Source organism: Nanorana parkeri, unplaced genomic scaffold, assembly GCF_000935625.1.
Source record: "Nanorana parkeri isolate BGI_ZX_2015 unplaced genomic scaffold, ASM93562v1 scaffold1393, whole genome shotgun sequence".
NCBI classification, from domain to species: Eukaryota; Metazoa; Chordata; class Amphibia; order Anura; family Dicroglossidae; genus Nanorana; species Nanorana parkeri.
In genome coordinates this window covers 155,244-177,374 of record NW_017307661.1, presented here as the reverse complement: position 1 = coordinate 177,374, position 22,131 = coordinate 155,244, and the positions used below count along the sequence as shown (strand labels likewise).

The 22,131-nt window shown below is 42.5% G+C and overlaps 1 protein-coding gene across 1 annotated transcript in view; it reads left to right on the top strand.

Annotated features, from left to right (window-relative positions):
- The window catches only part of LOC108798064 (epidermal growth factor receptor kinase substrate 8-like protein 1), a 305,359-nt gene that overhangs the window by 258,976 nt on the left and 24,252 nt on the right, over window positions 1–22,131 (top strand). The window contains exons 16-20 of the mRNA XM_018569773.1: window positions 2,760–2,809; window positions 4,642–4,711; window positions 10,719–10,867; window positions 12,204–12,933; window positions 18,701–18,844. Of these exons, the coding sequence (XP_018425275.1) occupies window positions 2,760–2,809; window positions 4,642–4,711; window positions 10,719–10,867; window positions 12,204–12,933; window positions 18,701–18,844 (1,143 nt within the window). The remainder of the gene's footprint in view (window positions 1–2,759; window positions 2,810–4,641; window positions 4,712–10,718; window positions 10,868–12,203; window positions 12,934–18,700; window positions 18,845–22,131) is intronic.

Here is a 22,131-nt window from a genome sequence, read left to right as displayed (position 1 = left end):
TCGTACTCGCCCAAATGCTCCGGTGCCTAGCACGAGTACTTCCGGTATCAGGAAGCCGGGCAGCGCGTCATTACATCGGAAGCCCGCCCCTCACTGCGGTCATCGGAATGCTCTCTCGTCACTTGTGATGAGAGAGCATGGAGCCGATTTCCATGCCAATCAGGAAGCCGGGCAGCGCGTCATTACATCGGAAGCCCGCCCCTCACTGCGGTCATCGGAATGCTCTCTCGTCACTTGTGATGAGAGAGCATGGAGCCGATTTCCATGCCAATCAGGAAGCTGGCCTTGTGAGGTAAGGTTACCTTACCTTAGTATGTGCAGCCTGTCACCCCGGGGCCCTCTCCAGCGAGAATGCGGCCTTCGTCCGGTACCCAGCCGGAGCCGTGTAATCAGGAAGCTGAGCGCCGTCTAATGACGCAACGCCCTGCTTTCTGATTGGCCGGGAAGCTGGCTTCATGCTCCCTCGTCATCTCATGAGGAGAGCATGGAGCCGGCCTCTGTCTAATGACATGGCGCCCGGCTTCCTGATTGGCTGGCCAGACGGCTCCGGCTGGGTACCGGACGAAGGCCGCGTTCTCGCTGGAGAGGCCCCGGGGGTGACAGGCTGCACATACTAAGGTAAGAGGGGACTTTCTTGTTAATCGGGAAGCCGGGTGGCGACTTTTACACGCTTCTCGGCTAATCAGGAAGCCAGGTAGCCACCTGGCTTCCTGAATGGGACTTCCGTTACTCGGTAATTGGTATCGGCGAGTACCAAAAAAAATTATCAGTACTCGTACTCGGTACCAAAATACCGGTATCGGTGCATCCCTAGTGAAAACACAGCAAGACTGAATTCACCTTGAGGCTGGTAAAAATCTAAGTGTGCATTCAGCCATAACAAAGCATTACATGATTCCAAGTGTGTTTAGAAATGAGCTATAAACACACCAGGACTCATGTATTTTTATTGCCATGTGCATGGGGCCAAGTTGTTTGCAAAACAGTTCTTTTTTCTTCACAAATATATTTGAAGAAGAAGAACTCTGGGCAGAAACAAAAATAACCCTTGCAGTGGGGCTACACACACACTGCAAGTGTTAAGTGCTCGTTTTGTTTATGGAGCTAAAAAAACAGATATACACACCGAAACCTCAATCCCACCTGGCTGCTAGAGTGGTCCCTGCAGCCTCTCTCTCCCTTCGCTCCAGCTGTGGAGTGTCCCTCAGCATCCTTATGTCCAATACAATGAGGAAATGATCTAGCAGCCAGTTGAGATCAAGGTTTGGGTGAGTATATCTTTGTTATTTTAGCACCCTAAACAAGCACCTAACCCTTGCCGTGCGGGGGTAGCCTCACTGCTAGGCTTACTTAATGTTGTTTCTGCACAAAGTTCTTTATGTTATATGTTCGATATAAAATTGAAGCTTTTATTTCAAGCTGTAAAATATGATATTTATCCTGTTTAAATTGGGAAATGCATTATTGGTTGAAATGGGAAAGGTGAAGGAGTAGATGACACAATCCTATCCACTGCATTCAGTACACAGCGACAGAAGCAATGCACTTTGTGTAAAGTGGAGTAACCCACAGCAACCTGTCAGAACTCACTTTGCTAAATTCACTTAGGTATTAAATTAACACTTTTTTCCTCGCAAAGTTTTATTAAAAAGACCAACAAATGTTCGGTCTTTCTCATTTAAGCAAAATAAAAGTGCAAACAAATCTGTTGCAGAGAAGTTTTTAACTTAACACGCTTGTGGTATTTACTCTTTTCTTTATATGATATTTACCTTTCTGAAGTGGCCGCATCTGATTAAGAGCTAATACTGCACTCCCTACAACGTAGCACAGGAGTAATGGCACAGTTCTGCAGTTCTCGGTCTGTCTATTTGCAGCTAATCAATCAAGAGACTTTGTAGACTAGTATCTGTATCGGGGTCGATACCAGGCTGATTAAGGCTGATACCGGCACTTTAAATTTTCAAACCGCAGCGGCTGTCCAAGTTCCCCTCCTTTGGGGACCTGCATGTAGCTGTCCATGGCAGTGCCTGTCCGGTTTTATATCTCCTCCTTCCCAGCGCAGGCACAGCCTTGAACAGCCCCACACAGCACAGTACAGCCCTGGACACTGGCGCTCTTCGCAGCATAGGAACTGCCCGCAGAGCCCTGCAGCTAACCACATATCGCCCAGGTGAGATCGGCACACAGTGTCGTGACATGTATTCTGCTTTGGTGGCATGCATTCATTTCTGGTGACATCTAACTAACTCTGAGCTAACTCTGGTGAAAAACTGCCCTACAATTGTTAGTCTGTATCGTTTTTTAAAAAATGTCACATGTCCCTTTACGAAAAATTATCAATAATTGGTATTGGCGAAGTACAAGTGAAAGTACTTGTACTTGGTCTTAAAAAAGTGGCATCGGGACATCCCTAATTTGTGTACTTAGTTTTGTTGTTACATTAGACTAAATTGCTTGCAAATAAATGTTTATCACGGGCACTGCGCATTTAAGACATGATTCTAAAATGACCGTAAAGAGGAAAAAAATCAAAGAATCTTGCATTGTCGTCGCCTCACAGTCTCCTGCAATACCTTGACTTAAACCATAAAATTAGATATCATTACCAAGTTCACATTCTTACATTAAAACATTGTTTTTATTATCACAAAATCTTTAAAAACACGCTTACAATTAGATATGTGGATTTAAAGTATAAATGTGTAGTTTGTTCATTTCTATTTATATATTCATTAAGTATTTTGTTTACTTTTTAGCAATCAGCTACTCAGATAAACCAACCTCCCACACCCCCTGTTCTGAATGGGTATGTTATCTGTTAAAATGTTTTTTTTTGTGTGTTTCTTGGTTCATTGGAACCCTTTGGATTAGCCTTTCTCAGCCAGGGTGCCTTCTGGCTTCCTTAGAGGTACCTTTAAATTTTCAGTGTCATGCCTTTCCATGGTGCAGGCAGGCTGACCACCAGCACCATGGAAACAAATTACCCTAATCCAGAGAGGGTGGCATCCATTCAGATGTGATGGTAGGACACTGATGTGAAGAAAGAACTGAGGACTTGAGGGCTCCAATGTGAAGGGGGAACTATGATGTGAAAGGGGGCCTTTGATATGAAAGTTTAAAGGTAACTCTGATGTGAAGTGGGGCTTCTGATGTAAAAGGAAGGGAATCCTGATGTGAACGGGGACCTTCTGATGTCAAAAGGACTCCTTATGTGAAGGAGGCGCTTGAGATATGAAGCAGGGCATCCGATGGGAAGGGGGTTCGTGATGTGAAGGGTAACTCTGATGTGAAAGAGAAGGGCTCTGATGTTAATGGGGGCTTCTGGTGTTAAAGGGGGCTCCTAGTGTGTGTGGGGGACGCTGATGTGAAAAGAGGGGGCTATCTAGAGAGCTCCTGGCCGGCCGTTTTTTTACAAGGGCCGGCCCTGAGGTAGTTAACCCTTGCAGTGGGGTTACCCCTACATTGCATGGTTAAGTGCTCATTTTTGTCTAGGTTCAAAAATAAAAATAGTTATACTCACCCGATCCTCCGAGTTTTTGGTAGGTCTTCCTAGACAATCTTCCCTAAATAAATTTCTGTCTAAGGGTTAGCTAACTCCAATTAATTTTTATTTTATAGATATATTATATAAAAAATTGCCGAGGTCCAAGTTCACAAGGAATTTGACTATTTTGTAAGGGGGATATATTTAAAACACAGTGGAAGTTTGATTAAGAGGTGACATGTGATTAGGAGTCTGAAAGCATGCTTTTAAGTCTTTAAATGGTGTTTTAGATGATTGATGGCTGGGTGGAAATTTTTTGTTGCAATTTAAACACTAATAAATATGGGGAATGGTGTATAGAGAATTATATATTTCAAAAGACAGCAGAAATCTGTTTATTATGAGACACCTGACCCTTGTCAGGTTCCTAAATCATGTTTTATGTTTTTAATGGTGTTTTAGATGAACAATGGGTGGACATTATTGAATGCACTTTAAAAACTAAATGGTTTGTTTAATATGGGACACCTGATTAGACATTTGAATTTATGTTTTATGTCTTTAAATAATATCTTACATGATTAAGTGGGTAGAAACCCTTAACGCACTTTAAACACTAATAAATAAGTGGCTGAGAAAACTATATTACCGTTGAGTTGTATGATGTTCCTTGTTTGATGGTGGGGGAGGTCGTGTATGGAGCAGTTAACTGGGGTTTGCATACTGCATCAGCAGGTAATGCACCATGTTAGGTTAAAGGGGGAGTTCTTGGCGCTTAAGGAATTTAGCGTTTTTGCACTTGAATTGGGGTCGGGGGTAGGGTCTTCAAGGTATAATGATAGTGCTGGGTATGTAGTCATGGGAATTATCACAGACCGTATCTTTTTTTAAACATTCTGGTATTTCTTTTTTGTATTTGAATTATGGCTGACCAATGTGTTTTTTTTGTCCTGGCATTTTAGGGGGATGGGCACCCCGATGAAACGTACCCAAGTTTTTTCTATGATACCTAAATATAAAGTCAGTATCACCTGTCTGCAAGAAATGCATATGACTAGACAAAGTGTGATACAGTTGGCTAAACCATGGGTTCAATGGGCGGCTCATTCGTGTCACACTTCATATTCCTGAGGAGTATCTATTTTACTTCATAGAAATGTGGTGTGGGAATGTATCCGGTCAGTAGCTGACCCAGAGGGTCGCTATGTGTTTGTGTATGCCAAGGTATATTCCCATCCACTGGTTATTTTTGCACTTTACAATCCACCACCGGCAACATTACATTTGATTAAGGAAGCTATTTCATTTCAAGCTCAGTTTTCAGATGCTCATGTGGAAACATGGGGGATTTTAATTTATGTATGAATCCTGTTATGGATGGAGTTGGGGAGAGGGGACATAAACCTGGGCCGACTAGGAGTCCACTCTTATTTTTGATGACAGAAATGGGATGGATAAATCTCTTGCGATACATCTATTCAACTACAAGGGCGTACTCCTGGGCGGCACCAGGTAGAGGACAGCTGTTGCGCATAGATCTTGTGTTTATGAATGATAGGGTGCTTTCTAGGCTCTCTACCATAGAATTTTTTACATGGGGAATATCAGGTCACCCCCCAGTTAAATTTAGTATTAATATAGAGAGATATGGGGGGTGATTTACTAACCTAAACACACGCACGCACCAGGTGCGTGTGATTTTCACACAGCAAAACATATTTATCAACCAAAAAGTATCTAAAAGCATATTTCCACTAATGCCATATATGGAAAAATCATGCACATGATGCATATATAATGCTGCTCCACAGTTTAGACAAAAATGGTTAGCTCAGGCATTCACATTCCTGCATTCATCAACGCAAGCAACACAACATAGAGCTAATTTACACAACATCACCTTGCAATTCATGCAGGGCTTTGCACAACACACCTGCTGGGTGTGTACACACTACAAAGGTGTTTAGATTCGACCCATAGATCATGTCGGGAGGGAACACACTACAGAGGTGTATACATGTTCGTGGTGTGTTTATAAGGTTAGTAAATCAACCCCATGGTGTTAGTCCAAGGTAGAAAATTCATCCATTTTTTTTTTAAACAAATTTTATTCTGGTTTTTTTGGTCATCCCCCTGAGGGTTCTGACCTTTTATGCAAAAGTATACAGTTCACAGCACAGTTCAGAGACCACATACTGCGATCTCAACATTTGAACCAGAATATTCCAACGTTAACAACCAATCAATCCCAACATTCCCAAGCTGGTTGCCATAATACTTTAGCTATTCTATACGTTACTTTAGTACTACTTAGATTCTTTTTCCTAGGAACATTTCCGCTTAGTTACAATCGCAACTATCTATAGCACCAGTGCGTGTTAGGGCACCTCCAGGACCCCTAAGTCTTTTGTCAATTTCGCCTTGAGATACCATGTGGAGTATTTAAAGGGTTGCATTATTGATGCTATCTCTGTGCCATCATACGTTGCTTCTAAGAAATATTTCCATCGCTTGAAAATTTTTTGTGTAAGTGCTTCAACGTGCATTTCAGTGTCTAGCTTTTCCCGATTAAACAAAACCTTCAGCTCCGTAATGACACTGGTGATTGGCGGGGTGGAGGAGGTATTCCAACCCCTCGTTATACTCCTCCGGGCAACCAACAGACAAATGTGCAACCAGTCCCGTCCTTTGTGAGTGGAACAGTGAGGTTCTACAGCTGAATATTCGGAGGCGCTAAACAAGTATAGCAGTGGGTTCACTTCCGGGGTCCACTTCAAGACTGTTGTAATATATGCAGTAACCCTAGTCCAGAACTGCGCCATTGAGGGGCACGTCCAAAAACAGTGGGCCAGTGAGGGACTTGGAAGTCCACATTTTGGACACAGTGATGTGAAATTATGCGTTGTTGTTCCGGCTGGGAGAAAGTATGCCACATAGGCTCGATGGATAATTTTAAACTGGGTCTCCCTCCATGTCTCATTAGTGACCAGTTTGCGTATCTTATTGTATCCCTCCACAATGTGCTCCACCAGATTTGGAGTCGGGAAATCCTTGGACCAGTCTTTAACATTTGAGGATGACAAAGTGGCCACCTAAGTAAGCTGCATCCCTGGGTATATGTCTGAAAGAGTATCTCCCTCCTGATATAAGTACGTCCAGGAACGTAGATGCAAACAGTACTTTGGGGTCGCTGGAGAACATGAAATTCATCCATTTTGACTGAACCTTATTGGCGCATATGACCGTATTCCTGATCAATTGCTAGTGTTTTGGGGATTTCAACGTTTTTTATTGGTTTCCATGCTTATAAACTTTTAATCGCACACAGAAATAAGGTCAAAAAAATTCTACAACATATATATCATAATAGGCATTATCTAGCAATCGATAATCTTTCGACAGCAACAAAGCATGAGATACATTGCTTCTTCCCCTGCCCTGACTTCTCTATAGAATTCAAACATTTCAAAAAGCCCTTGATACTTATTCTTATACCCTAGGTACTCCAACCTTTTATTAGGGGATAAAAATATACATTCGAATATTCTCTCATGCCATTGTGAATGCCACTATATATCCCTTAATCTATGCATGTCAATTCCTCTGGATGGGTAGTTCACAACTCCCACCAGGGGGAAAATTAAATGGAAACAGTATTTAATTACAAAAAGGAAGAAAAAGTATAATAAAAAAGGGGAGAACAAAAGAAAAAAAGAGAGAGTAAGGCAAAAAGAGAAAAAAAAATAAAAAAAATTTCAGACTCATAAATTCCTGATATCTAAAGGCTTCACTAACCCGGGGAATTGGGCACAATGCCCGACAAATTTGAAATCCCTTGATGCATCAGCCATGGTTTCCAAACTTCTTCAAAGCTGGTGCATCTATCTTGCAATATACTATAAAGCTTCTCATGGATCATAATCCAATTTAGTTTGGATAGAACCATAGAGAATGGTACCCTTTCTGATTTCCAGGACCGAGCAATTGAGATCTTTGCTGCTAAAGAAAAAAAGAACAAGAGTTTGCCCTGTGCTCTTGAAATACCTGGGACCGGTTTGTTCAAGAGTAAGTATTGCGGATCTCTCGGGATATGAAACCGGAGGATCTCAGAAAACAGGGCAAAAAACGTATTCCAAAAGCGGAGCATTTTTGGGCACTGCCACCAGATGTGGATCATAGTACCTTGCTGATTACATCCTCTAAAGCTTAAAGGGCTCTTCCCGGGGAACATAATTGGCAACCTAGCTGGAACAAGTTACCATTTGTCTGTAATCCCGGTGGGAAGCATACATTGTTGAACAGTGGTGCAAGGGGGGTATGAGAGAAGAGGATCCCTTCTTTAGCCCGAAACCTATCCCATAAGGCCAAGTAATGTAACAAAGTAGGTAAGATATTCTTCAGTCTCCGCCTAGTAGTCATCCATTTCAATGCCTCAACAGAGGTACCCCTAAGCAAACTAATCTCTAAATTTACCCAATCAGGGAGAACGGTCGCAGAGTTTATAGAGAGCAGCTGTGACAACTGTGCCGCTCTGTAATAATAAAGCAAGTTTGGAACCGCTAGTCCCCCCTGTTTTCTAGTTTTAAAAAGAATAGTACTAGAGATTCTGGGTTTTTTATTGCCCCAAATAAATTTGCCAATACACAACTGCATTTTGTTAACATCTGTCCGTTGGATCGGAATCGGGAGGGTCCTGAAGTAATATAAAATTTTAGGAGCTAAGGTCATTTTAATTGAATGAATGTGCCCCAGCCAAGATAAATTGTAAGTGGACCATCTCCTCATATCTTCCCTAAGGGCTTTGTATAATGAAGGGTAGTTAGCTGTGTAAAGTTGCCCATATAGCGGGGTGAGCTTAACACCAAGGTATTGAAGATAGTCTACTCGCCATTGAAATGGGAATGAGCACTTAAGAGCTTCCCACAACTCCGGATGAAGATTAATATTGAGTGCCACTGATTTAGCAGCATTGACTCGGAGTCCTGAGATCCTGGCAATTATACCCAGAACCCAAGAAAAGCCCTTCAGGAGTTTTATAAATGCTATGCCTCTTTATACGAAGCTCAAACGCGGACCCCTGCAGACTGGATGGCTAAGTTCTTTAACAGTTTCCCCATCCCGGTTCTCTTAACTGAGCATAAGCAAATCTTAGAATCCCCCATTTCCTTGTCAGAAATTAAAGCTGTAATCAAAACGGCGAAAGTGGAGTCAGCTCCAGGCCCAGATGGTATACCTGTATCCTATTATAAAAAACATGTAGAGATTCTGGCCCCACATATGGAAGTTTTCTTCAACTCCCTATGCTCAGGAGCCACCCTGGACCTGGACTTGAATAGAGCTTTCATAAGCGTTATCCCAAAGCCTAACAAAGATTCAGGCGAGGTCTTTAATTATAGACCGATTTCATTAATCAATAATGATATTAAGTTCCTATCTAAAATATATGCAAATAGATTAAAGACATTTTTAGGTAGCTAGTGTTTTTGGATGCACACTCTGGTCTTGAAGCTGGGGCAATGTTCTGGGACTCACTAAAAGCATACCTTAGAGGGGCCTTACAATCAACTATTTCTTATATCAAATGTTTTTCCAGACAGCTAGGTGACAAATTGGTCTATGAGTGCTCCAGAGCAGAAACAGCTTTTATTGCTAGCCCCCCAATGGTAAATCATAGGGAATGGCTGGTTAAAACATTGGAGAGTTGAATGCTTAAAAATGTCAAGAAACGTTTATTTTTTGTACAGCAAAAATATTTTGAGATGGGTGATCAACAGACACATGGTTACATCACAAAAATGTCTGATTCCAGGGGAGAGACACTAACTAAAGCAGAGGATAGTCTTGGCCAATTTGGGGCATTGTATAGCTCCTTATATTCATCTGCACTTGTTTTTTCATCGGAGGACATAGATATTGATCTATCAGATCTAAAGTTTCCCCAGCTGTCTCTAGGGGGAGTATATTTGTGGGAGTCAATGATGGAGAAAGATCTGGGTGTCCTGGTAGACCATAGACTCAATCATAGAATGCAATGTCAAGCAGCAGTTTCTAAAGCAAGAGACATAATCCTGCCCCTGTACAAAGCATTTTGTAAGACCTCATCTAGAATATGCAGTTCAGTTTTGGGCACCAGTTCACAAAAAGGATGTTATGGAAATGGAGAAAGTGCAGAGAAGGGCAACTAAACTCATAAGAGGCATGGAGGAGCTCAGCTATGAGGAAAGATTAACTGACCTGAATTTGTTCTCTCTGGAGAAGAGGCGATTAAGTGGCAACATGATCACTATGTATAAATACATAAATGGTCCCTATAGTGAGCTTATCTGTAAAAAATAAGTCAAGGCAACTGGACTTGCTGTATTTTTCTTGAAGAAGTTTCTTGAAGGATTCTTCACAGTTAGAGCTGTGAAAATGTGGAAAAGAATCCCCCAGGAGCTTGTTCTGGCTGGCTTGGTTAATTGTTTTATACCTGTATAATATACGCATTTCAGTACCTAAGGGAATCCAAATGATTGAGGTATTTGGAAGTTACTCAGACTTTAAAATGAACTGGCAGAAATTAGTAGCTATGTGTAATGGGGTGGTTGTATTTTAAGGGTTGGGTTGAATCACAGCTTCAGAGGTTTTGTAATGGAGGAGGTTTTTTATTGGTATAGGCTTTATACAGTCAAGTATGGGAGCAACTGGAAAACCGGATTTATATGACAGTTCACACTAAGGTGTACGTTTAATAAACTGTGATAAAACTAGCTTTATCACGAGTTAACTTTACTCAGCAGATCTCTTTGTTTTTCTCAGCTGCACAGAGGCTGTTTAATAACCTGCGAAAAGAAAACTTATATCACGTAACAGCTGTGAAAGGCTGAGATAAGTTATCTCAGTGATCAGTTGAGAAAGCAATTTGGGGAATGTTTCTGAGGGAGAGTGATTTTATCACCAGGATGAGAAGAGGTGAGATATTGCTGTTCCTACCTGACTTATCTTGGGTTATTAAACAGCATTTTCTAGACTTTTCACTTTGCTAAGGTGAGAAAAGCCTTCTCACTGCTTATCACACTCTTTCACAGTTTATTAAACGTACACCTAAGGGTAATTGGCACTTATTATATTATGCTGTATATAATGGCAGTTCACAGTATAAATATAATGGCAGTTCACAGCAATAAGCTTTATATAATGGCAGTTCACAGTATTAAGCTGTATATAATGGTATGATACTTGCGGTGAGCAGATCAGAGGTGTGTTGCTGCCACCCGGTGGCCTGGAACGGGAAGTGCGGGTCTTCACTCTGCTTCTGGTAAACGACAGCAAACTCTCACAGGAGGGTCAGACGGAAGCAGAGCCGTGGACTGGCTGCAACAGCCGAGGAGGAGGGGCTCTGTCCGGCCCAAACGAGGGGAGCTGAGTTGGGGCTCTGTCCGGCCAAAATGGTGGGGAGTCGAGCTGGGGCACTATCCGGCCCAATAGTGGGTGAAGGTAGGGGCTCACGTCCGGCCCAATAGTGGGTGAAGGTAGGGGCTCTCGTCCGGCCCAATATAGGTCTACTGGAGGGTGTATACCTGGCGTCAGGCTCCAAGCACGAACGCCAGGTAATTTAATCTGCCGCCCTAAATAGTAAAAGGGGGAGGAGCTCGGATGACGTCGCCGTTCGTGACGTCACTCGAGCTCCGACATTGCCGCTCGTGATGGCCGGGACCCCTGCTATGAGGTGGAAACGTTACACTATGGCACTGTGCTCCTCATTGGCAGTTGATGTATATCCAGAAATACCGATTTAATGGGTGTCCTCCTTTAAATATTTATGGCTATATATGACTAGGGATCCTTCTCAGGCATATTCCATCAATGTCCCCTCATTGTTAAGTTTTGTTAAGAATAAATTATCTATATGGGCGAAGCTCCCTTTGTCGGTACCTGGCAAGATAAATCTTATTAAAATGATCATACTGCCCAAATGTTTATACACATTATCTCACATGCTGGTTGTTGGCCCTAGGTCTTTATTTTAAGAGATGGACTCATTGTTTGCGTCCTTTGTTTGGCATAATACCAGAAAGAAGTTGAAGTTAGCTACTCTACAGAGGCCTACGGATGAGGCGGGCATGGCACTACCAGATCTTTACCTTTATTATACAGATGTCCAGCTCCAACATCTTAAGCACTGGTACCACCCGAGCTTCCATCGACAGTGGATGCCCATTTAGCATTTGTCACTAAGATTCCTCAACTACTGATTTATCTGGAACTGCCCTCCAAACTGCTACCAAGAGTATCAATTCTGATTCTTGGGTTGGCAAGGAAGATATGGCAGATAGCTAAAAAATTGTTAGAATATACAGATATCTCCGGTGAGCTTACATGTGTTGGGGTTAATAAATCAGGCACATTGACACACAAAGGTTGAACTTGATGGACCTGTGTCTTTATTCAACCTCAACTACTATGTTTTACTATGTAAATTTGATGAAAAGACTATAGGGTAAAGTATGGACAGGGAACGGTTTTTATGGTTAGACAATCCTTATGAAATGTTGAATATTAATGTATGCGGTTGTTGGATTATATGGATATGTCTAAAGTTTCATTTGTAATAAAGAGAGTTTATCAAAAAAAGTACTTCTTAGGGGCGTGGTCTGGTCATGGCGGCAGAAGGACGCGTGTGAAGGAATCTCTGTGCCAGCTGTGGTTATCTCACCTCTCTGCAAACACACTTCAGCTATTTTACTTATGCCAAGGGCAGATCTGCCCAGCAGGGGATCTCAGGGGATCCCGGGCTCAGAACTACGGGACTTTTTTGCTGCAAAAACACAGACTTACCACCTGGACTCTTTTCGAGACATGGCGCCAACAGGCTCGGGCTCCCGCCCCGTGTGATCCCAATCCACAGCATGGACAGAACGAGTCTCACCCTCTCCAGTTTCGACATCCAGCCAACTCCCAGACCTGGGATCCAGACGATGCTGCTTCTCCTCCTGCTCAGATCACATAGCTTTCTCCCTCGGATGATCCCTTGCTCTTGGTGGGACAGATACAGGTGGGTGCAACTTACTCAGAAGCTACCATACCCCTCTTTCTTTGAGGCCTTTGTGGTCCACATCGAAACAGCTCTTAAGTCAGAACTGGCTGAAATAAAACAGACTGTTTCTCATCTTGACAGCAGAGTGTCTACCATTGAAACACATAGGGAGGAGCTGGAGGGTCGTATCCAGCGGCTGGAAGCTCAAATGGGACAGAGGGATAGAGATCTCTCCCTACTCTTTCTGCATCAAAAGGACCTGGAAAACCACAGTAGGCACAATAATGTGAAACTGAGAGGCATTCCAGAGGCAACTGGAGACTCAGACTTGCATGCTACTGTGATGGGGAACTTCAATCTTCTTTTGGACCAAGCTGCCACTACTGAAATTATGATTGACAGAGTCCACAAGTCTCAGTTGACCCCATTGGTGGAAAATGCTTGACCTAGAGATGTGCTCTATAGAGTGCATTATTTTACAGTCAAAAATACAATCATGAAGCAGGCTTGGGAAAAGGGTCCCATGCTTTTTGATGGAGCCAAGATTGCAATTTTGCCGGACCTCTCCCACCAAACTCTGTAGATGAGATCTATAATCAAACCATTGCTGGAAAAGATCCTATCAGTGGGGGCTACTTACCAGTGGGGCTTCTCATTCCATCTCCAGATTCAGAGAAATGGTCAAATGTTTGAACTAGAAATCTTCACAGATTGCAGATGTCCGTAGATTTCTGGACATACTTCCGATGACCTTACCTGACTGGTCTTTCACCTTCCGAGATCTGCCACATAGCAATACCCCACTGGAAGTATCTGGTTTGCACCCCCAGTGTCCTCCCGGACGCCGCTGAGTGGAGTCCCAGGGCGACAGGGAAAAGGGAGTGGTCACTTGGGTTGTGCACCCTCTGGGATTTGCCTTGTATTCATTGTCTTATAGATATACTGTATATACAGGTCAATGCACTAATGCAATAAACTCAGGACTATGCAACACAATAAGGCCCCGTTCACACCAGACACGGTGCATTCCGGACTGATTCTGGCCAGAAGGCACTGCATTGCGGCCGGCTCACTATGTTGTGGGGCAGGAGTGGGCGTGGCAGTCCATAGAAGTGAATGCTGCAAGCACTATTTTGTTCGGACCAGACCGCAGGCATTGATGTGTCTTGCATTCCCGTGTGGCCGATCGCATTGCGGCCAGAGGGCGTGGCTACGGTGCCATTCACTTCAATGGACCGCCACGCCTCCTCCTGCCCCACAAGTAGTGGTACATTTGTTCTGAACTACTTGTTAAATCATACCATAACATTTAAATTAAAAGTCTTATTGTATGATTTGTCAAGTAGTATAGAACAAATGTACCAATGCGTAGTTATAAAAGGGGAACAGCAGGCTCACTCCAGTCAAACTATTTAGTAATGTACAAATTAGTAATTTTCCTACTAAAATAAGGTCAGATAAGGTAAATAATTGTGAACCAGGTATGAGCAATAACAAATCTTGTATTACTAGCACTAAACTGGAATGCATGTATACGAATGCTAAAAGTCTAGCGAACAAATTGGAGGAGCTTGAAATTATGCTACTTGAAGAGTACTTCGATATAGTGGGAATAACAGAAACTATGCTAGACAGCGCACATGACTGGGCAGCTAATGTACAAGGGTACAACCTGTTCAGGAGGGACAGGGTTGGTAGAAGGGGGGAGGGGTATGCATGTATGTGAAAAACAACCTAACTGTACATAGACGAGATGACATCACGGCAGATAGCAGTGATAGTGTGGAGTCGTGGCCAGAACTAGAAAAGACCAAATCTAGTGGTAAACCTATTTTGTGTGTGTGTTATAAACCCACGCATATAGGGGAAGAGGAGGAGACTCGACTACATTCTCAAATATAATTGGCTGGGAAGCAGGGAAATGTTATTATAATGGGTGAATTCAATTACCCGGACATTGATTGGTCGAACGGAGCATCTCATTCTATAAAGGCAGGGCCGTTTTCTAGACCTGTTGCCGGACAATTTCATGGATCAAATGGTTGAGGGCCCAACCAGGAAGAATGTTATAGTAGATTTATTCATCTCCAATAATGCAGACCAAGTGGAGGAAACAGAAATTAGGCATACTTTGGGTAAAAGTGATCACAGGGTAATTATTTTTAATGTTGGGTACAGCAAATAGAAGTGTGTTGGTCTGACAAGAACGCTAAATTTCAGAGAGGCAAACTTCGATAAGCTGCGTCATCTGGTGTATGACAATAAATGGGACAAATTATTTAAAACACGGAACTCTGATGAGAAGTTGGATTGTTTTAAGAATACATTGCATAACGCTATTACCAAGTGCATACCATCGGGTAACAAACACAAAAGATCAAGAGCTAAGTCTACATGGTTAAACAAAACAGTAAAACAACACATCAAAGAAAAGAAGCTGGCATTTATAAAATATAAAATGGAGGGGACAGCATTGGCAATCCAGAACTACAAGGAATGTAATGAGAAATGTAAACACGAAATCCGGGCAGCTAAAATAGATTACAAAAAACACATCGCCATAGTTAGTAAAAAGAACCCCCAAAAATTCTTCCAATATATAAACAGCAGTTTGCATACTATTGATGTTAGACTGGTCTGGCATCTTGAACCTTTTTTGAATATTGGTACTACCGTAGCGTTACTCCAGTCACTTGGTACCCTTCCAGTCATTAACAAGTCCTTAAAGATGAGGAATAATGGTCTCCTACTCCTGGCAGACTCTCCATGGGCTCTTCCGGGCAGTCCAGATTTTCTGTTGCAAGTATCCCCCCTTCCCCCACTTTAGAGTAATTGGTTTTAGGGATCACTTGGACACTGCTATCTCTACATCCTTAAGCCTAGAAAGTCAGCCTCCCACAGGGTCTATCATCACACATGGAAGGCAAACTTTAAGTGGTATAAAGCATGGTAGTTCCATTTTAGGAAGTACTGCATGGAATTCATTTATCCTTTGTCCAGTCTGGTCTGGACCAGCATTTATCCTCAAGTACTATCAAGGGGCAGATATCTGCCTTGGTGATCCTCTTCCTGAGCCTGCTTGCCTCTCGCTCATTGGTGAAGGCCTATGTTCGGGGGGTAGCTCACATCGTCACCCCCAAGTGACCGATTCAGGGAAAGACTCGGTCAGTCTCGTTCTCTTGGCCCTTCAGAAGCTGCTGTTTGAACCAATTAGAGACATATCTCTGCCTTTGCCCAAGGTGGCCTTTCTTGCAGCCATCACTTCTACTTGGTGTGTTTCTGAGTTAGTGGCATAGAAATAAAAAGGAACCCTTTCTGGTTATCTTTAAGGATAAAGTTGTTCTGAGACCTAAGGGCTCCCTTCTTGCTAAGGTGGTCTCGGCCTACCCCCTTACAAGGATATTTTGTTACCATTCTTGTGTTCAGTTCCAAAACATCCTAAATAAATTTTCTTCCATTGTTTGGATGTAGTTCGATCGATCAGAGTTTTACTTTCTGGAACTTCTGCTATTTGGAAGTCTGACTACCTGTTTGTTATCCCTTAGGGTCCCTATATGGAACTACCAGCTTCCACCATTGCTAGGTGGATTCATCAGACCATATCACTGGCCTATGCCCTGAGAGAGAAAGCTCCATTGCAGTCAAGGCACTCTCCACTAGAAGTGCTTCTTGGGTTTTACAACGCCAAGCTTCTATCTTCCAGATCTGTAATACTACCACCTTGTTCACACTTCTATTGCGGATGCCAGTTTTGGGTGGAAGGTTCTTTTAGGTGGCCCTGTAATCCTTGGTCTCGCCTCCGTTCCAGTCCTCTGTTTCTAGTTCTGGTTTCCTGTTGGGGTTGTTCTCCTTGCCCCTGTTAGATGCTGTTATCCTGTGTTGCCCGTCCCCTCTATTGGACTGTTTTTGAATGCCCTAGTGGTCTAAGCAGCAACTAAGTAAGACATAAGTACACTATGATGTCCAACTAAGAAAACAGGATACCAGACCCTCTGCTCTGAGTCCATCCCCAACTCCTGTTGTTAAGTAACTTTTAAAAGACCTGTGGCAAGAATCCTGTTTATGACAGTGGTGGGATACACTCGGCCAGCAAGCAAGTGACTGATTGTTGGTTCTTGGGCAGGTAATCTCTTGGCTGCTTTTTTTTTTCTTTCTTTTATTTGTGGTATCTTCCTTATTTTTATTGTATTTCTTTTACTTTAGGGATGATTTAAGATGAGCAGTCACTTGTTGCTGATTATCCATTCATGAGCTGCCTTTCTTTCCAACCAGTTCACACGTATACGCGGTGGCATGAAGGTTGACTAAAGTCCATCCTCTATTCTGTGCTGGATGTGTGCTCACTGCATGCTCCCAGCACACTGACCGAGCTGTAGAAACCTGACAGGTTTCTTAACCCTCACAACTCTCCCTAAAACTAAAAAAAATAAACACTTCAAAAAGAATTGTGTGCATCAAAAGCACCTCACAACATCACCACACATTGCCCGCAATCCCATTTCCCCATAGTAACCAATACAATTTTGGATATTCCTGCAAATGTTCTCAAAATGTTAAGAAGGCCTGAAGGCAGAAGTGCAGGGCTTAGAAGTAGTATGGAGCAGTTAGTTTCTCAAGTGGAAGTTTCAAAGGCTGTCACCAGCACACCATAATCTTTTTGTGCAATCAGCAAAAGTCCATTTCTTGACACAAGATTGCCACCCAATTGCACTAGAGTGGGAATCTTTTGTCAACAAATGGACTTTTGCTGATTGCACAAAAAGCTTCTGGTATGCTGGTGACAACCTTTGAAACTTGCATGTATTTCACGGCGCCATCCGTAGTCACTGCTAGCACCCACCTGCATTTTGCGGGTCAGCGTGTCTGGTAAGGAGTCCAGCAAGACCTTTTTTATTAGCTTCTCAATTGGGTCCCACATGCCAAAATGGTGGTAGCACTGCACACAGCAGGGGCCATGCACATCTGCAATTCCTTGGCCTGAGTTGACCACCTGTGCAGTCACAGCTGAATGTGGTGGGGTGGCTCATGTTATGATGTGTAACTTGTGTATGAAAAGACTGTCAGCACCATCCCTCGTTATCTCCCATTGTACTCTGAAGGAGCCCAGGATAATGACATTCTAGCTAGGCTCCTGCTATTGCTGTCTGGAGCTTGTTAGCAGGGGAAACCCTGTGGTGTTGTGAAGACAGAATGCCTGGGGAAGGCAGGGTGGATGTGATGGGATTATAATCTGATCTCATTACTTGCTGTATAAAAGGTTGCACAGTTTCTTAATCAGAGTTTGTTTCACCCTACACCCGAGTCTCGACTAGTGACTGGGGAAACTGGGAGCTACAGAACAGCAGGTTGCAATATCTCCTGAGCAAGGAAGAATACAGCGGCGGACATACTCATCCTGAGTACTGGAGTCCGTCACAGTCTGATGTCCAGTGGTGATGGGGTGGTGCGTGCGGCTCCACTGTGTCTGCTCTGTCGCTCTGAGAGCTCCAGCGAACAACGAGCACAGAGCAGGCCATCGGGCATAGCAGACCGGGCTGAGCTGAACACAATTAGGCTGATTGCTTTTGGCCTGGCACAGCCCACCGGGTAAGTGCGCGGTATGCCCATTGGCCAGTCGAGTCCTGCCTGCTAGCACTTCATGCAAACATGAATGTCTCTGGTCAAATGACAAGAAAAATACCTTTTTGTCTGACATTAATGCCGGTCATATAAAAGTAGTGTGGGGTGCTGCTGCTCTCCGTAAGCAAAGATAATTGTAAAGAGAAAATATGCCAAATATGGGCCACCAGAGTAAGCTGCCATCTGTTGTCCCTGAAAACTGTGTTTGTTCTATAACAGCACCTACAACTTTAAGACAACCCTCCAAACTTGTCATTTAAAGGATCTGTGTTTCAATTGTATTAGCAAAAGTACTCCATTTCTATGCGGAGCTTTCCATGTCATTTGGGTAACAGTAGGCTGTCTAGCAGTCCTCCAAAGGTCCAAAAGGATCATTTTGCTAATTACTAGCTAAAACCTTCTCTAACCTTACACCTAACCTAAGCCCCATCACTGATAACCTCCTATTCTGCACACTCTCTTAATTCTGTGCTGGGATCCTCTCTGTGCCATAAGTTTAGTGGGCCAAAGCAAGATAATTCTACTGACTGTTAAATACATCTAACTTTTTCAAACATATTTATTTTCATTTATTAAAGGTTCTTGATGACTCAAAAAAATGGTGGAAAGTGCAGAATCGATTTGGACAGACTGGTTACGTACCATACAACATACTTGCCCCAGTTTCAGCCGCAGAATTTAACAACACCAAACAAAATAAGGTCCAGCCAAATCTGGCTAAGGTATGCCAAGCTGATAATGGCCATTCTGTGTTTGTAAAGTGTTAACTACTCTCTATTGTATTCAAAACTAAGGAAAATCGTTGTGGCTTAATATATACTTAAAGTGTATTTATAGCCAAAACCTTTTTTTTACTTTGGATAGAATAGAGAAAAGGTAAAACCCCTGCCTTGTAATTTTCTTGCTGTCTGTGTGCCATTGGGGAAGTTTTAAATTCACTAGTGTCCCAGAGACACTACAGGAAGTTACATGAAAAGTGAGGGGAACTCCCCAGAACAGGTTTCCCCATCAAAAGATTTCACTTTACCCACTTCTGGGGAAAATGCTAAAATTCTGGATTTCCTCTCACTTTCTTTTTCGGTGACAATGGTGACCAATTATTATTATAGTGATTACCTTTTTTATGTGCCTTTTAAAGAGGAATTAAACTGTGGAAGTGGTGCCCCAAACACCTCATTATCTATTTATTTATTTTACACCTTTATATAGTACCAACAATTCACATAGCTCTTTATATCTTGTACATTCACATCAGTGCCCTCAAGGAGCTTTCAATCTATGGTCCTATCTCTTGCGTTGGTTTTCTTCAGGGTACTCCAGTTTCCTTTGACACTCCAATGACATGTTCAAAGGTTAATTGGCTACTAAATTGGCTACTGAATCTAAATTGGTCCGTGTGTGTATGTATCACACACACACACACACACACACACACACACATCTGAATCTAAATTGGTCCGTGTGTGTATGTATCACACACACACACACACACACACACACACACACACACACACACACACACACACACACACACACACATATTGGGCCAATTAAGAGAGTAGCTAGTTAACACTCTTTGTGTGGGAGGATAGTGTAGTAGCCAGAGAAAACCCAAAAACCCATACAAGCAGAGGGCAAACATGCAAACTCTAAAATTAGTAACCTACCATACCTTGTGTGTTATTGGGTTAAAGAGGCAAAACTTTAGCACCACATCCCGAGGATAAAACAGTATACAGTAATACCTTGGTTTACAAGTAACTTGGTTTGAGAGCGTTTTGCAAAACAAGCAAACATTTCTGAAAAATGTTGCCTTGATATACAAGCAAATGTCTTGCAATAAGAGCAACATTTTGTAGAAAAGCGCCACCCGAATAAGGCTGTAGCAGTGCAAGTGATGAGTCTGTTTACGGACAATGCAATGTCACATTGGATAGATTCCTTGTTAAGGTTTCATGAAATGAAAAAGATTCCATTGAGTCAAGAGATAGCAGTGATTCCGTTAGTGATAGTGAAAGTCGTCCTACACAATAATCCTCCTCTCTCTCTTGTCCCCCTCACACCAGCCACGAAGGTACCGGTAATTGGTTTATTTTTCTTTATATTTTATACAGTATTATATTACAGTACAGTATTGTAATCATTTTCATATGAATATTTTTGGGTTGTGGAACGAATCATCTGAATTTCCATTATTTCCTATGGGGAAATTCGCTTTGATATACAAGCGCTTTGGATTACAAGCATGCTTCCGGAACGAATTATGCTCTTAAACCAAGGTATTACTGTATTAGCCAAACCACCATAGTCCACATAAGCAACCACAACGTATAACATTCAAGGAAGTTGTTTGGTGTAATTATGTAATAAGATGTTGGAACATATATTGATTGATGTTGTGGACATGGAATAACAAATTGATTTTATGATGTTATGTTTTTAATGTTATGCAAATGTGATTTTTATGAACTGCAATTATGAGGTTGTACATTGAACAGCACCTGGAAAGCCCCATAAAATGTTTGGTTGATATAATCTACCATACCTTGTTCTGCATTTTGTCTCTGTGTGGTGGCAGCCATCTTAGTAGAGACAGAACTTTACTTCCTCATCTCTGATGACTGCTGGTCTGATGACTGGTGGGAAATATTTAAACATCAGGAGAGGTGGAGGAAACAGATCCAAAGAATTAATGAAACAGAAACAGGGAGATACTTGCACTGCAGGTCCTCAGGTACATATTTCAATACAGCAAGGAGCACAGTGATATCACCAAATCTTGTGAGATTGACACTAAGAGACCTTAGATGATCACACACTTAAAATTATACAACTGCAGAAATAGCACTGCTATTTTTAGGAGGAATTAAAGACAAAAGGTAAATTTTTCAGGGTACTTATTAGGTACAATTAAAATGTCTAGATGCTAACAAAAGCCTTGTTTATATGGGCTTGAAAAATGCTGTATACAGATGCAGATGTGTACAGCGCAGGGACATTACTAGAATTGTGACAGACCTGGGGCATCTGTGGGCACCCAGAGAAGTATGAGGTGTCTTGCAGCACCAAATGGTGGGTGTGGCCAAATTACACTAACATTGGGGAGCCTGAGTCTATTCACTGTGTGCATGGCACACACATGCCACAGACCTTTTACCGACAAAATATGCTTTAATTATAGTGCCACAAGTGAGACTCTAACAGACACTTACAAACTTTAGCATAATCATTAAAAAAAAAAAATACAACCTGTTTTTTATATATAATTTTCTGCACACAGCTCACCTTAATGATGAACTTCAGGAGTACTGTATATAATGTACTCAGAGTTCAGAGTTTAGGAGTGTATAATGCAGAGAGTACAGGAGTACTCTGATCAAGAGCGGGTGTTGCATGAAGTACAGGGGTCATGAGTGGATGTTGAAAAGAGTGCAGGGCTCAGGAGTATATATAACGCACAGAATGCAGGGATCATAAGAATGCAATGCAAAAAATGTGGAGCCCAAGAGTACATAATACACAGAGTGCAGGGGTCAGGATCTTATTTTGTGCAGATGGCAGACATCAGGAGTATATAATGCACAGAGTGCAAGCGGTCAGAAATGCATATCACACAGAATGAATGAATCAGGAGCGCATAACATAGTGCAGGGGTCAGGAGTGTGTGGCACAGAACAGAGGCCAGGAGTGTGTAACATAAAGAGTGCAGTAGTTAGTAGCGAGTATCACACAGTGTACAAGGGCCAGTAGTGTGTATTGCCCAGAGTGCAGTGGTAGGACTAAATATTGCAGGAGTGCAGAGATCAAAAGTGCATAAAGACAAAAAGACAAAAAGGCTAGGATCAGTAGTGTGTAATGCATAGAGTGCAGGAGCCAGGAAAGCATAACACAGTTCAGGGATCAGGAGTAAGTAAGACACAGGCCAATGTACAGAATAAAACCAAAAAATACCCACTCCAGCAAGTACTAATCGCCCGCAGCACAAATCATCCCATCAGTACAGACGCCC